We start from the raw sequence: 17,751 nt of genomic DNA, 5'->3' as shown, positions 1-17,751 counted from the left end.
CTACCTAGGGAGACAAAAGACCTGTATGCAGAAAACTACAAGACATTGATGAAAGAAATTAAAGATGATACAAGGGCTTCCCTGGTGGCACAGTGGTTGAGAATCTGCCTGCCGATGCAGGGGACACGGGTTCGAGCCCTGGTCTGGGAAGATCCCACATGCCACGGAGCAACTAGGCCCGTGAGCCACAACTACTGAGCCTGCGCGTCTGGAGCCTGTGCTCCGCAACAAGAGAGGCCGCGATAGTGAGAGGCCCGCGCACCGCAATGAAGAGTGGCCCCTGCTTGCCGCAACTAGAGAAAGCCCTCGCACAGAAACGAAGACCCAACACAGCGAAAAATAAATAAATAAATTAAAAAAAAAAAAAGATGATACAAACAGATGGAGAGATATACCATGTTCTTGGATTGGAAGAATAAATATTGTAAAAATGACTATACAACCCAAAGCAATCCCTATCAAATTACCAATGGCATTTTTTACGGAACTAGAACAAAAAATCTTAAAATTTGTATGGAGACACAGAAGACCCCGAATAGCCAAAGCAGTCTTGAGGGAAAAAAACGGAGATGGAGGAATCAGACTCCCTGACTTCAGACTATACTACAAAGCTACAGGAATCAAGACAATATGGTACTGGCACAAAAACAGAAATATAGATCAATGGAACAGGATAGAAAGCCCAGAGATAAACCCATGTACCCATGGTCAACTAATGTATGACAAAGGAGGCAAGGATATGCAATGGAGAAAAGACAGCCTCTGCAATAAGTGGTGCTGGGAAAACTGGACAGCTACACATAAAAGAATGAAATTAGAACACTCCTTAACACCATACACAAAAATAAACTCAAAATGGATTCGAGACCTAAATGTAAGACTGGAAACTATAAAACTCTTAGAGGAAAACATAGGAAGAACACTCTTTGACATAAATCACAGCAAGATCTTTTTTGATCCACCTCCTAGAGTAATGGAAATAGAACCAAAAATAAACAAATGGGACCTAATGAAACTTAAAACCTTTTGCAAAGCAAAGGAAACTACAAACAAGACAAAAAGACAACCCTCAGAATGGGAGAAAGTATTTGCAAACAAATCAATGGACAAAGGATTAATCTCCAAAATATATAAACAGCTCATGCAGCTCAATATTAAAAAAACAAACAACCCAATCAAAAAATGGGCAGAAGACCTAAATAGACATTTCTCCAAAGAAGACATACAGATGGCCAAAAAGCACATGGAAAGCTGCTCAACATCACTAATTTATTAGAGAAATGCAAATCAAAACTACAATGAGAAAAAAAAAAAAAACTACAATGAGGTATCACCTCACACCAGTTAGAATGGGCATCATCAGAAAATCTACAAACAACAAATGCTGGAGAGGGTGTGGAGAAAACGGAACCCTCTTGCACTGCTGGTGGGAATGTAAATTGATATAGTCACTATGGAGAACAGCATGGAGGTTCCTTAAAAAAGTAAAAATAGAATTACCATATGACCCAGAAATCCCACTACTGGGCATACACCCAGAGAAAACCATAATTCAGAAAGACACATGCACCCCAATGTTCATTGCAGCACTATTTACAATAGCCACGCCAGGGAAGCAACCTAAATGCCCATCAACAGACGAATGGATAAAGATGTGGTACATATACACAATGGAATATTACTCAGCCATAAAAAGGGATGAAATTGGGTCATTTGTAGAGACGTGGATGAATCTAGAGACTGTCATACAGAGTGAAGTTAAGTCAGAAAGAGAAAAACAAATAACATATATTAACACATATATGTGGGACCTAGAAAAATGGTACAGATGAACTGGTTTGCAGGGCAGAAATTGAGACACAGATGTGGAGAACAAATGTATGGACACCAAGGGGGAAAGTGGCGGGGGGGGGTGGGGGCGTGATGGTGGGATGAATTGGGAGATTGGGATTGACATGTAAACACTAATATGTATAAAATGGATAACTAATAAGAACCTGCTGTATAAAAAAATAAAATAAAATTCCAAAAAAAATTACACTGGCAATTTAGAATAAATTAATTTGACAACTGATAAGACATCCCCCCCCCCAAAAAGGAATGAAGTACTAATACATGCTACAACACAGATAAACCTTGAAAACATGCTCAGTGAAAGAAGCCAAACACAAGAGTGTATTTCGTAGGATTCCATTTACATGAAATACCCCAAAGAGGCAAATTCACAGAGAGAAAGTGGTTTGGCATTTGCCAGGGGAGAGGGCAATGGGGAGTGAAATGAAACAGGACCCTATGGTCCTTCCCCCACCCCCATATATCCTCCTATCTTTTGTCTGCGTAAAAACTTTAGCCAAAGAATAAGTTTAATCAGAGCCGTGAGAAAATGTAGAAGCAAAGAAAAGCAGTCAAACAGGACAAAACGATAACAGTTTAGTCAGTAAGCAAAGTCAAGGACATTTATTTCCCTCTCAAGGGCTCTGGATAATATTCTGAGCCATATCCTGTGAGCTGTCTTACACATACTGAAACCCTCACCAGGTGGAAGAAGTTAACTACATGATGACCAAGCTGTAGCCATGACATAAGCTGCCACAATTCCGAGAATTGGCCTCAAGGAAATGGGAACAAACCGACCCGGGAACTGAAGGTTAACTGTACCTAAAACAATCAAGATGGTGCTGGTCAGACCACCAATGACCAATTTCTCGATGACGGTCAGAGCTGCCTGTGCTGTTTCTGCGTGTAGCACCCTCTCTTTGCCTATGAAAGCTCTTGCCCGCTGGTTGTCGGGGGGGTGAGTCGGCCTTTGGACACGCGTCTGCACCTCCCTCCAGTTGCCGGCATCCAAAATAAAGCAAACTTTACTTTCCACCAAAAAAAAAAAAAAAAAAAAAAGGAGTATGCCCTTCTGCAAAGGGAGGTTTTCTTGTAATTGATTGGTTTACCTTGCTGAGAATTTTGCCACCTCTTCCTGCCCTGGTGTCCTGCTTTTTCATTATTTGGGACATTGGCAGGCCTCTGGTAGGCCAGCTGCCTCTCAATGGCATAAAACAGATGGATGAAAAATTCTACAGGCAGCAGTAGCAAAGAACAAAACCCAAGCCACCATCCCACCTTCACACACCCTTCCCATTGCTGCAGGTGGCATGGGTGAGTTGGGCCAAAGCCCACATTTGCCTCGCTGTTGGGATCCTGTTTGGATTTGTGGAGCATTTGGGTTATTTTGGCTGAACCATCAACTAAGCCCATCACTCAGACAAAGTCAAAGAAGGCAAAAGGTTTTCTATGGGAGTGACCACAGATGCTTTTTATATTTTAGTGATGGCAGTATCAGAGTTTTAAATGATCAAGGTTGTGTATTGACTACTGAGGACTCACTGAACTTGAAAGCATTACAATCGCAACTGTCAGATGCTGGATTTCTGCTGAACGCCCCTGGAAACCAGGAAGCTGGAGCAATGAAAAGATAGACAAGACTGACCTTCAGAAGATGTCTGGATATCCCCTGGATATCCTCTACCCTCTGACACCCCACGGGGATGAGATTTCTATCTGCCCTCATAGAGGGAAACGACACCCCTTTTCCCTATATCTAGTCCCATTAGGCCAGGTCCCCAAGCCTCGAAGGAAGGCTTTCTTACGGGGAAGCAGAGGACAACTGTTTACAGTGTACAGAGTTTACAGTGTAAACTCACATCCCCCCTACAATCCCAGTCAAGTGAATCCCATTTCATCATCAAGTTGTACATCTTGAGACAAAACAGCTCTCCTCCTGGATCACACGTCCTGTGTTCACCAGGTACTTAGGCAGTTATAAGGTTAAACGGAAGTGACACAGGCCCAGAGAGGAGCAAGCCAGTGGGACACCTCAGCGTCACATGGTAGCCTGATACAAGCCAGCATGGGCTTTCTGTCCAACTCCAGAATCGCAGAACTCAGGAAGCAACTTTGAAGGCCTGAAAAGTGCTCCTTCTTTTTCTCGGACAGAAACAAAATTGCTGCCTAATCATTATGGAATTTTATATCAAGAGGTGATAACGGGCTGAAAAAAGAGATTAGGAAACCAGAAGAGTCTGCGTTAATGAATGTATAATAGATCACCACCAGGCTGTAAGTAGCCAGAGATACTGGGGTTAGATCTCTACCTTGGGAAGGGCACAACCTGGAGGGGAATTTTTACTCAATTCCCTTCCCAACCTGAGGTGGTTCTTGGGACAGACAGAATTTTAGGCAAGTCATATGGTGGTTGGACCCAAAGCCACATCCCTCATTTTCTAGAAAAGACTAGTTTATTTAACAGAATAGATAATGTGATAGAAAATGACATCTGTCATGTGTTAAGTTAGCATTCTCTAATTTAAGAAACTAGAAAACATGAATCCAATTAATTCAGTAGGTGTTACAAGTCCTTATTTTGAAGAAGGGTTCTTAATTGTATCTCCCAACAATTACAGAGACTTCTCACTCATGGAAATACTCATGTGTTCCTGAATTAATGGAAAACATAAAACAGGAAAAGCACAGAGAAGTAGCTTTACACAAATGCATTGCTAGAATAGTAGGCAAAGTCAGCCCATTACTTTGAGAGGCGCTGAGTTCCTCCCATTGTGAACAGAAAAACTGTTAGAGTTAGAGGGAAATGCTCAGTTACGTCTGAAGACAGGGAAATTCGTTAGAAGAGCAGTGACAATGGGAACCTCTGTTTTTCTGTTTCTAGGGAATGAACTTTTTTTTCCTCACAGTATCTGCATTAAGTGGTTATATAAGAACAAGGGCTAAGATACTAACTTACTAGTCAATTAATTATTGGGCTTCAGGAGGGGTTTTTGAGAGAAGATCAGAAAATGTCAAAGGTAATAGCGTTGCTCATCATGAAAATCTATGCACATTTTCTACCCAGGACAAAGTCATGTATCTTTTGGGGAGAAGCCTTAGAATATACCAGTCCTAGTTTCTGATGACTTGTCTTTGTACCTACAATCATGTCTTCAAGGGGAGTCCATGTTTTTAAAAATGGTTCTTGATTCATTCTACCAAAGGTTATAAAGATATTTTGTGTCTAGATATGTAGCATTGAAATGTAATTTATATTACATTTACACACACATTGTGTATATTACACACACACATTGAAATGTAATTTATATACCATAAAGCTCACCCATTTAAAGCATGCAATTCAATTGTTTTTAGTATATTTACTGGGTTGTGAAGTCTTCACCATAATCTAATTTTACACCATTTTTATCACCCCAAAGAGAAACCTCGTCACCATTGGCAGAGGCATAATATTGTCAACTGAGGGCTTTCTCTTGCTTCTCAATGCATTTTGTTGAAGGAATCACGGAAGAAGAAAAGTCAAAGGGAAAGAAGAAATATGTAGAGGAAAAGAATTAATGTGTCAGATTTTAAGTGTGTTTTGATCCAGAGTCTCTCTTCTTTCTACCAACAGACTCAGAAGCAGTACAGTTATCAGCTTTTGTGAAAATCCCAGAAGCAACCCCAGAAGATCACGTGGCAGCCACTCTTAGAGCCCACAGGCTTGTGTGGTTGTCATGGGGAAGGCTTTTCAATTGGAATCAAAACACTTGGGCTCAGCCTGCCACCATCGAGAAAACGCTTTTCACCCATGAGCACAGATAATTCGCCTAAGTGACAGGTTTTACCTTGGAGAAGCATTGAACTGAGCTGGTTTACACAGTCAATTATTGCTCATTCCACAGAAAAGAACTGGGAAGGAAGGGAGGGGGGTGGTGGTAGCTAGACAATGCCGAGAGGCCTGCCAGCCCGCTGAGGTGAACAGCTCCTTCGGCTGTTTCCAGCCCTGTGAGAACCTCACTTGTGGAGAGAAAACAAAGCTTCATCTTTACCTCCTGATGGTTCTTTAAAACACACACACACACACACACACACACACACACACACACACACACACACACACACACACACTTTTCGGCAAATGAGAAATCAAAAACCAACCCAAACCAAGAGATGGTCTGGTCTATTCTAGAAAGTAACTTTATATATCCCCATTCAAATATTTTTGAACAGTCTTATAGGCAAAGGAAGACGTGAAATACAGCTGGAGTACGTTTACTGATTAGCTTTACATATCTCATTCAATAACACAAGTTAGAAAAAACAAGCCAGAGCAAGGAGTAAAAAGTCAGGCATGCAGCACCATGAACTGGGTTCCGTGCATAAAGTAAATTTCGAGAGAGAATCTCATCAGAAGACAGATAGCTCTCAGGGAAATGATGTGGGAAAAAAGTCTGAAGAAAACATCCCAGAATAAATGAAGTACTTATTGTTGAAAAATGAGCTTAGATCTCAACCAGTTCCAAAGTTCAGAATTTACTGCACCATTCAGGACTTTCCCTCCAAGTTTCTTGTCTCCTGTTTCATTGTACAACAAGGGATTCTTCATACTTTCTATGAAATACAACACGGCGATTTTTACAGTAATAAACTCCACACATGCATGACAAATTGAAGCATGCAAAATGTTTAACATCACAGTTCACAGATACTTTAGGGACAAAATCCGATTATGAATTATATGCCACAGTAAATAGGGCTCAATGTTTCATAAAACAATTTATAGTTCATAAAAATGACAAAATGTACCTGTCAGACAGAGCGTGGAGAGCCGTTCTCTGGGCTGCCTGCTGGAAGAAAGGGCAGAGATGTTTATTTAATATTCTGACTTTAAAATTACGTGCTCGATCAATACTTAAAAAGAAACCCTGTGTCACCCACACTTCTGCCAGGTGGCCAAATATGAAACTACTAGTAACACAGTAGAGAATCCTCTCGTGTTAGGAAACGAACATTTCTGAAGAGTTACCGGAAGCCCTCATGGGTCACACCTGCCACCAGGGGGCGAGCTTGAGGAGACTGGACATACTCCACAGGTGAGGTTGGACACGTCTCAGGAGACGTGGTACTCATCGGAGCTATTTCATCTTTACTTCCGGAATTCACTTTTACCATTGCTTTATTCTACTTTCCTGTAAGGAAAAGATCTGTTTTGGTTCCTTTGCAGCTTCTTTTCTTATGAAGGTATAATTTTGGACCTGGTTTTCAGATTTATTGATAAAAGGATCACAATTGGATATTGGAACACTGACTGGCTATGTGATGATATTAGGAGATTGTTGCTATGTTTTAGACACAGTAACGTAACTGTGGCAATGTTTTTATAGAGAGTCTTTTAGAGATTCATATTGAAATATTTATGAATACAATTACACGATGCTGGGATTTAAAATAATACAATTGGAGGGAAGAGAGGGTAGGTAGGCATATAAATGAAATGAGATGGCCTTGGGTTGATAACTGTTGAAGCTAGGTGACAAGAACACTGGGGGAATAGTACAGTATTCTGGGAATTTTTGTGTGTTTGAAATTTTCCATAATATAAACATTAAAAGAAAAAAGGAAATAAGAAGGCCTCCCTCAGATTCTCCCAGTTTTGCACTCACTTTCCTTTCGTCTGTCTGTCCCATTTTTTTGTCTGTTTGCCTTATGCTGCCAAGCACTCTGAATCTACGGAAGGCAGAAAAAGACTTCTCTGACTGAGAAGTCATAATTGGGAGGGGATCAAAGCATGGCCTCAAAGACCAAGGCTTCCTCAGGGTGCACGCAGGAAATAAGGAGTGTCTACAGTCCATCTTCACCTTGGACATGACGTATGTCAAATTTACTGTTTACCAGGGACACCAATGTTTCCCACGCTATTCCTCATCACAGGTGGGTGGCAGACAAAACCGAATCTTCAGATTAGAAAAAATGACACATCAGAACCATTATCTCTATTACAGAAAAGAAATACACCCTTGGTGATAGTTGCATATCCTTGGATCAGGCAGTCAGACCAACACTTACTGAATTCCTACTACATGAAGATGATTGCTCTGGGGTCTCAGGAGGAAAAAAGCAAAAGCAGAAGTGGTCATTGTCCTGGACAAGCTGAGCCCCCATGTAGGGAGTCAGAATAGAGGTCCAGGGATGACTGGCAGACATTTACGAAGTAACATGCAAATAAAAAGATGAAGGTAGGACAGAGCTAGGAAGGGGCAGACATGAGTGGTGACTAATGGCTGGTAGATCTACAGCTCCTCAAACGGTGTGGAGCTGTTAGCAGGTGCTCTGGAAGTATCTGCAGAGTAAACATCAACGAATGAATCACTTAGGGGATCCTTCCCACTGAAATGTGGTCAGGCGAGAAGAGGCACTGGTGGTCCTGCACTAGACGGTGGAGAAAGGGCCTGTCCGAGCCCCTGGCAGTGGTTCTCACCTGGGCTACCCTCCCCCCAACCCCAGGAGCGTCTGGAATTGAGTCGGGGTGTTTCTGCATGTCACACTCATGAGGGGATCACTACTGGCAGTTAGTGCCTGGCCCCAGGGATGCTAACACTTTCCAAACGTCAGGAAGGTCCCCTTGTACAATCAGGAACTGTCCCCTTCAATTGACAAGCGTGTCTCTGTGGAGATGCTGCAGCAAAGTAGCAATGAAAGGCAGATCTGAAAGAAAGAACCCAGGGAACATGAGCTCCTGGGCCTGGCACCACGAATGGAAAGTAAATTAGTCAGAGAAACTTAGATAATTCCACAAGAGACGCAACCACAGTGAGTTAGGAAAAAGCATAAAATCTGTTGAACAGAGAATTGAGAGTCTTACATTCTGGGACAGGTTCTGCCTTTCATTTATATCATGGACCTGGAGTCTGGTCCTCGACCCAGGCCTCAGTTTCCAAACTACCCTTTCCTGCCCCAAATGGAGGCTGAGGGAGCCAGTCAAGGTCCAGGCTACTGTGGACAATCCAAGGGACAGGGGTCCCCTCCCTCCTGCCTGGATTACAGGGAATGACAGCCCAAGTGACCTGGCATTCTAGTGTCACATTATTCGTTCAAGATAGAAAAGAAGAATAACTACAGTGCTTTCTCTTTGCGGGGACACCTGAGGGAGTTGAATGTGGCAGGGGGAAGAGGTGAGAAGCCGAGGAAGGCCTGGACAGCATTCCCTGCCCTCTCCTCTCTCTCCTTTGTCTGTGCTCTCCCGAGGGCCACCCCAGGAGCACGTTCACAAAAAGCACCCAGCAGGTGACAGGCAGCTGTCATTGTTCCCAGGTTCATCTCCTAAAGGGTTCTCCCTCCCTCAGCAAGATGGCTTTCCATTTTCAGCAGTTATCCTTGAAAAGAACTTCACTCTCTAGTAAATATACAATATGTTTGGCTAAATATACAAAAAGTATTTGGAACTCCCCAAAGGAAAGATGGCACGTGTTATCAGCACAGTCTCTTATCATCTCAGCAGGAGGCACTGGAGACAGACTCCTGGAATAACAAAAATCAGGAGATGTGACTAAAAGGTCAATAGGAATCTCTCACATGGCATCTGAATTTTCGCCCAGCCCTGGATGTCAATTTTTTTTAAAGTCTATTGATTCTCTTCTCTCCTGCCTGCAAATACTTCCCGCTGACTTTTCTGATAAGGAAACACAGCGCTTGTTGATGTGCAGTCTATAAGAAGATGATTTAAGACGCAAAAGCAAAGCAAAACAAATCCAATACAAGAAACTGAGATGCCCAACCGTCACTAGAATGCCTGCGAATTGATGCATCCCAGGTGGTGGTACCTGCTGAGAATAACTCCATAGGACTGACGTTGGTGAGTCCTCTAACGTAAGCTGAGTTAGAAGCTGGGAACAGGGGCTGCTTTCCTTTAGCAGATGGACACGATGCTGGGACCAAAAGGTCCTTCTGGGCTTAGACATTATGCATCTAGCCAGTCACCAAGCAATGTCTTTCTGTGACCCTCACTCTTCAATCTGCCACATGACTGCCTGCACTACTATTTTTAATGCCTGCTTTTGATTGTTCTATTTAATTTGTTGTTATTCTACATCATTCAAAACTTTACAGAGGAGGACTTATCCATCAAAAAGGAGACGAGAATATATTAAATGTTTTAAATAACTCCTTGAGGAAAAAAAAAAACTTACGGCATTAAAATTGTATGTTATATACCAAAGCAAAGACCACCAACTTTTTTTTACTGGCTCCTCTCTTAAAATAAACTTTGGCTGTTGCACACGATTTCATTTTACTGTTGGAAAATAATAAAATAAATAAACACTGGAATTAAATAGCAGAGAAAAAAATTACTTAGGTGACTCATGATTGAAACCTGAAAAACTACTCATAGAAAACTAGATGAATTGCCCAATTTCCTTCTTTCAAGACTTGTACGTTACAGCAACCATATTTCTCTTTCTAAATCATCATCTCCTCATGTAACTTTCTTTTTATTCAGTTCTCAGCAAAATAGATTGAGAGCCTTAAGACAATGCGTCACTGATCTTTCCTGAGTTCATTACTCATTCATGAATGACTCTGAAGGGTAAGTCTGTGAGACAAAACAAGTTTTCTGCCAGAAATAATTATTTTCCAGGTTCTCTTTGAGAGATGACATCTTTTCTCTGTCTTTATTACAACAAGCTGGGTGCTTGGGAACCTAATCAGTAGACTTGCAGGTTTCAACATACGCTAAATGAATTACCAGTCACAATCTGTTATTGAGGGGAAATCAAAGAGGAAATTAAGTGCCCTTACTGTAACTGGGTCGAGCGTAGAACAAGTTCATGGATATTGGAGGGGGAGAAAGCAAAGGGAAGAGGCTAGAATTCAGAGGGGTCTTAGCATAATCCAGTTTCTTTCTTACTTGATAGAAACAGAAACACCACGTGGACAGCTCCATAAAGCCATCTGCTGTACCTATCAAGTGCAGGGGCTGGGCTCTGCTTGGGTGACAGTCAAAACGGACAAAGCAGGCTACCCTGGTGGCGCAGTGGTTGAGAATCTGCCTGCCAATGCAGGGGACACGGGTTCGAGCCCTGGTCTGGGAGGATCCCACATGCTGCGGAGCAACTAGGCCCGTGAGCCACAACTACTGAGCCTGCGCGTCTGGAGCCTGTGCTCCGCAACAAGAGAGGCCGCGGCAGCGAAAGGCCCGCGCACCGCGATGAAGAGTGGCCCCCGCTTGCCACAACTAGAGAAAGCCCTTGCACAGAAACGAAGACCCAACACAGCCATAAATAAATAAATAAATACTTTAAAAAAAAACAAAAAAAAACGGACAAAGCTTTTGCCACATTGTACCTGGAGTTTACACATGAGCCAGACATGAAAAGTTAAACACACACAAGCATTCTAGATCCTGGATCTAGACAAGGGCTATGACCAAAGAGGACAGGCGCTGTGAACCAGAATGTGAAGGGACCTCATTTGGAATGAGTGCTCAAGGAAGGTTCTCTAAGGAAGGGATAACAAAGCTGTCACAAGGAGGGCAAAGAAGAGCTACTGAAAGAGAGAAGTAGGAATGGGGAAGGAAGGAAGGGAAAAGTGTTTGGGAGCAGAGGCCCGAGGCAGGCCTAGATCTCTGGTCAGCGGAGGAACTACAGGAAGGTTGCTGTCGGGGAGGTCAGTGAGCCGTAGGGACAGCGGCAGGTCCCAAGGGCTTTGGAGGTCAAGTTAAGGATTTTGGACATTATCCATAGCAATAAGAAGTCACTGAAAAGTTTACATGAGGGGGAGCTGGGCAAAGGATATATGGCAGCGGTCCCCAACCTTCTTGGCACCAGGGGCTGGTTTCATGGAAGACAATTTTTCCAAGGACCGGGGGCGGGGGGGATGGTTCAGGCAGTAATATGAGCAATTGGCAGTGGTGGGGAGCGGCACATGAAGCTGTACTCACTTGCCCGCCGCTCACCTCCTGCTGTGCGGCCTGGTTCATAACAGGCCGTGGACCCCTGATATATGGGACCTGCCTGTACATTCTTTGCAACTTCTGGTGAATCTAAGTAATTAAAAAAAAAAAGAGTAGGGAGTGAGGCAATATGACTCACACTTTTCTTTTATTTATTTATTTATTTATTTATTTATTTATTCATTCATTTATTTATTTATGGCTACATTGGGTCTTCCTTGCTGCACATGGGCTTTAGTTGCGGCGAGCAGGGGCTACTCTTTATTGCGGTGCACGGGCTTCTTATTGTGGGGGCTTCTCTTGTTGTAGAGCACAGGCTCTAGGTACGCGGGCTTCAGTAGTTGTAGCACTGGGGCTCAGCAGTTGTGGCTCTTGGGCTCTAGAGCGCAGGCTCTGCAGCTGTGGTGCACAGGCCCAGCTGCTTCCCGGCATGTGGGATCCTCCCGGACCAGGGCTCGAACCCGTGTCCCCTGCATTGGCAGGTGGATTCTTAACCACTGTGCCACCAGCAAAGCCCTGACTTACACTTTTCAAATTCCCTTCTGGCCTTTGTGTGTTGAATGGATTGCGGCAGGAAGGGACAAAGTTGAAGGTCACTTGCAGTGATCCAGGCGAGAGAAGTGCACGGTAGCAGTGGAGATGGAGAAAGTTCATGCTACGTTTTGGAGGTAGGGCTGAAGGAACTGGTGATTGATTGAACGTGGGAAGTGGGGGAGGCGTCAGGAATGAGTCCCAGGTTCCTGGCTTGAGCACCTTGTACAGATCGAGAGCCACTGATAGGCAAGATGGGTGCAGGAGAAGACAAAGGCAGAGTTTAGGTTTGGGTATGTACAAAACTCTAATTTGAAAAGACACATACACCCCAGTGTTCACAGGTGCATTATTTACAACAGCCAAGACATGGAAACAACCTAAGTGGCCATCAACAGATGAATGGATAAAGAAGATGTGTTATGTATATACAATGGAATACTACTCAGCCATAAAAAAGAGAAGAATTTTGCCATTTGCAGCAACATGGATGGACGTGGAGGGCATTAATGCTTAGTGAAGTAAGCCAGACAGAGAAAGACAAATACTGTATGATCTCACTTATATGTGGAATCTAAAAAATACAAGAAACTAGTGAATATAACAAAAAAGAAACAGACTCACAGATATAGAACAAACTAGTAGTTACCAGAGGGGGGGGCGGGGAGGGGCATTACAGGGGTGGGGAAGTGCGAGGTACAAAGTACTGGGTATAAGATAGGCTCAAGGATTTATTGTATAACATGGGGGGAACATAGCCAATATTTTGTAATAACTGTAAGTGGAAAGTAACCTTTAAAAACTGTATTTCCAAAATGCTATGATCTCTCCCTTGCCCCCCAAAAAAGTTTGGGTGTGTGAAGTTCAAGTTGTTTATGGGAAGTCAAGTGCAGATGTTAAACGGATGGTTGGATTTATGAGATTAAAGCTGTTAAATGACAAGTACACAACATCCATATTTTTTTTGGTTTTGTTTTTGTGTTTTTTTTTAAATCTGGCCACTGATTGGCTTAGTTGGTTCAGGTTCCTGGGCACAGAGCCCAGGTTTTATTTTTTTTTTAATAAGTTTTATTTTTATTTATTTATTTATGGCTGTGTTGGGTCTTCGTTTCTGTGCGAGGGCTTCCTCTAATTGCGGCAAGCGAGGGCCACTCTTCATCGCGGTGCGCGGGCCTCTCACTGTCGCAGCCTCTCTTGTTGCAGAGCACAGGCTCCAGACGCACAGGCTCAGTAACTGTGGCTCATGGGCCTAGCTGCTCCGCGGCATGTGGGATCTTCCCAGACCAGGGCTCGAACCCGTGTCCCCTGCATTAGCAGGCAGATTCTCAACCACTGCGCCACCAGGGAAGCCCCCATCCATGTGTTTTTGACAAACGACAGTCATAAGAAGAAGATAGATGGCTTGATTTTCTGGATCTACATTTTGCTATTGTTCTAAGAGAAGAAGATCCAGGATACAGCTGGTTAGAACACACCTTTGTTTCTGCACTCCATGTGGGACTGACCTCCATCTCTGCTACACACAGTATCAGGTTTATGACACTGACAGTCAAGGAGGTATCACTGCAGCAGTGATTGTAATCACATTGCTTCACCTGTGTTAGGACACTGTCTCCACATTTAATTACCTGAATAAATACTATCACAGCTAATCTTACTTCATTTGTGTTTTGCTGTTATTGGAAGAAGCCTGTGAAATTTATATGGACACGCCTGTCTTTCTAGGAATTCTGGCTGGTAAGGCCTTACTTTTTTCTTGTCATTCTTCTTCAAGTTAAGACTTGTTATTTATTAACTTATTTCCCTGTTTAATTTCCTTCTACCTCTATTAGCATATTTTATGTTTCGTTAACTTTTATGCTGTTGTTTTTCCTTTTTGTCCCAGTTGATGAGTGTCTTAACTTTCTATGTTGTGAGCTTCCATTTGGTGCTTTACAACCCATTTAGCAACATTTGTAAGACAAAGGAAAGAGTCTATTTCTGGTCTTTTTTTTTTTTTTTCCTCAATCATGAGTACTTAGCATTTTCGGATTCCTAGAAATGCTGTCTAGGAAGCATTTTGTTCAGTGGACTTTGACCTTATCCAGTACTCTACAGGGGTCAGGCAGAGTCAGGGAGGACAATATAATTTATCATCCAAATAAGAACAGTTCTGAGAGTGAAAGGGGGTGCTAACCAGGTGGGAGTCAGGGACAAGGGGAGAAAACCCTGCTTTTTTGGGGGCACAATGTATGGTCATTCTAATAAAGATGACTCTACAAATATAAACAAGATCAGGATGAGAGGACAGAAATTCAGGGGCTGAGGAACCTGCCAATAATGAAAGCAAACAGCTGAACAGGGGTCAGCTGTGGACAAATCACTGCGACTCTTGGTGTCTCTTTATTTTATTTTTTTAATTTATTTTATTTTATTTTTAAATAAATGTTTTAGTTTTTTTCTTTAAACATAATTTTCCAGTATTTTTCTTTTTTAAAAAAATAAATTAATTAATTTATTTATTTTTGCTGTGTTGGGTCTTCGTTTCTGTGGGAGGGCTTTCTCTAGTTGTGGCAAGCGGGGGCCACTCTTCATCACGGTGCGCGGGCCTTTCGCTGCCACGGCCTCTCTTGTTGCGGAGCACAGGCTCCAGACGCGCAGGCTCAGTAGTTGTGGCTCACGGGCTTAGTTGCTCTGCGGCATGTGAGATCTTCCTAGACCAGGGCTCGAACCCATGTCCCCTGCATTGGCAGGCAGATTCTTAACCACTGCGCCACCAGGGAAGCCCTTGGTGTCTCTTTAAATCAAGTCAGCGCTTCTCCTGTTCTCTCTCCAGTTCGTCCTCTTTCTCTTTAGAGTCTGCCTACAACCCAAGGTCCTTTTCATGAAGCTTGCCTCGACTGCTCAAGCTCTTGTTGCCCCTCAGCTCTCAGAGCTCCTGGTCTAGAACATGGCTTAGCGCTGGGTTCTGTTCTTTCCTGGGGAGCTTGCCATCTGCTTCATGGAAATTTTAGTCTTGGCTAAAAATTCAAGTTTCTTTAAGATCATTGAAGGCGGAGATCCCAGCTCATCCTCCTTCCACCGGAAAGAGCTTCCTGCTGACGGACAGCACCTGCCGTGTGATTTGCCAGTAGGATGTGAGTAGCTAACTTCGGGTGATAACAAATGTTACTATCTGCCATGGCTCCAATTTCAGAGCTTTGTTGAAATACATTTTTTCCCCCTTAGCTGTATATTCTTTCTCTATTTTACTATCTTGAAAAACTAGGGTACACATTTCTCTTTAGAGAAATTTTGACTGGTTGTTTTATTTTAACTGTGTGGCTCAGATTTGCATATGTCTACCAGAAATTTGATAAAGACAATAACAGACATTTATTAGTACCTAGTATATCCTATGGGAAGTGCTGATTAAGGTCGATGACACCAGATGGTTTGCTGGATAACATTATCTCATAATTCGGATTCCGGTTCCAATTGACTGATTTGGGGGCATTATTTGAGGTTGGGGGCTGACCAAATTTGGCAACTCAAATCTTCTGAGAGGGATTATTAAGGGAGACACTCTTGTCTTCACTGGGCATTTCCAGGACATTGTATTCTAGAGATAACACTATGAATAACTGGTGACATCTACCATGTGGCCCCTTCTGCTTCCAGGCCCTTGAGGCTTTTGCCATCAAAACAGAAAACTTGGGGGCAGCTGCTATGAGCTAGGAGAAAGAAGGGAAGGTGTGGGGATGGTGTGAGTACATGCCCCGGGGGCTGTCCCTCCCCCACAGTGACTGATGTCAGGGTCCTCCCAGCAGGCGGGGGCCCCACTGAGGGTCTGGATGGTATGAGGCGCCCCGAGTGATGGGCCATACTGACTGCCATGAGGGCAACACGATGGGTCAGAGGATCCCCGTGGATTCCTGGAGGCTGTCTGTGCACCAGGGGTGGCTGGTGCGGAGGTGGTCAGAGGTCAGTCTGAAGTGGGCGGGTGGTGGCAGGAAGATCCATGGCCGTGCATGAGGCTATTAGTGTGGGTGCTGGGAGGGAGAAGTGAGCTGGGTGACATTCAGCCCCAGGCCAGGTCCTGGGGAGCAACTTGTGCTTCAAGAGCTGTGGCATCACTGTCCCATGGCAAGTAGCTTCTTCTACCTGGTCATCTGGATATTTACCCCATAAAGGACTGGACTTAGGGAGGCTAGATACCAGCTCCTTGAGAATAGGGAAGTGGGTACCAGTTACATGACGGAACAATGTTTGGTACAAAGTCTAAGCAATAGCACAAGGCACATAAATGCTTGACGAATATAATGTCACTAGGTGACCAAGCCATAAATGGTGCCCTTCCTGAATCCCTGAGGGATGATGGATTAGCTTTTATCTCATTCATTCATTCAATTTGGTCTCATTTCAAAAACGATTTGTGTCAGAGGATGGGACAACCGGGCTTTAGGCTTTAACAGATTCTTAAGTTTATTCGAGCTTCTGTTAGTACAATTACAATTTTTTAAAAAAAATTATTTTTTTTAAAGAAATGAACAAGGCAGTCTTTTGCTTTTAAACAGGCATCACCCTTCAATTGCCAATTACCCTTTTAGATAAGAGGATCTGACAAATCTTTGCTGAACTATTATTTTGTTAAAAATCAAAATGGCACTCTCTATGTACCTGCTTCCTTATAAGAAATTCACTTTTTTCCTTGTGGCATTTTTCAGTAAAAGCTTCTATGGAGGTACTATATAAGGAACTATTTTACTCTATGTGACCCCTGCTGGGCAGGTGGTAAATTACTAATCTTTCTTCTCCTCTCTCTGCCTCCTTCCCCCCTCCTTACTCTCTCCCCTAAATTGACAGCTCACCATTCTCACTTCCTCCTCTGACTTCTAGATCTATTCTTCTATCATTAGCTCCTTGCCTTTGCTTAGATAAATCAATTTTCTGGCTTCTTCCTGTACTCCTCTCCTTTTATTACCTATAAGCCTAAAAAAGGTTCCAGCAATGTAAATAAAGAACATTTCTGGGGAGAAGGGGAAGAGGAGGGAGGGAGGGGGGAAGATGTTAAAATGTACAGCTTAATGGTTTTACACTAATATCTATTTATTGTAATATAAAATACTTTCTTTTTTAAATTGAAGTATAGGTGATTTACAACATTGTGTTAGTTTCAGGTGCACAGCAAAGTGATTCAGCCATATATGTATATATAAATATATACACACATATGTATATATATATTTTTCAGATTCCTTTTCATTATAGGTTATTACAAGATATTGAATATAGTTCCCTGTGCTATACAGTATATCCTTGTTGTTCATCTATTTAATTTTATTTTTTTTTTAATTAATTAATTTTATTTTTGGCTGTGCTGCGTCTTTGTTGCTGCGCGCGGGCTTTCTCTAGTTGTGGTGAGCGGGGGCTCCTCTTCGTTGCGGTGCGTGGGCTTCTCACTGCAGTGGCTTCTCGTTGCGGAGCACGGG

General features: G+C 43.0%; 1 protein-coding gene across 2 annotated transcripts in view; it reads right to left on the bottom strand.

Annotated features, from left to right (window-relative positions):
* AFF3 (ALF transcription elongation factor 3) overlaps window positions 1–17,751 on the bottom strand; it is a 579,340-nt gene that overhangs the window by 98,947 nt on the left and 462,642 nt on the right. For both annotated transcript variants that reach the window (XM_057558661.1, XM_057558662.1), the window contains exon 11: window positions 6,628–6,668. In XM_057558661.1, coding sequence (XP_057414644.1) covers window positions 6,628–6,668 — 41 coding nt within the window. The remainder of the gene's footprint in view (window positions 1–6,627; window positions 6,669–17,751) is intronic.

Source organism: Balaenoptera acutorostrata, chromosome 12, assembly GCF_949987535.1.
Source record: "Balaenoptera acutorostrata chromosome 12, mBalAcu1.1, whole genome shotgun sequence".
Classification (NCBI taxonomy): domain Eukaryota; kingdom Metazoa; phylum Chordata; class Mammalia; order Artiodactyla; family Balaenopteridae; genus Balaenoptera; species Balaenoptera acutorostrata.
This window is presented reverse-complemented; position numbering and strand designations above follow the sequence as displayed.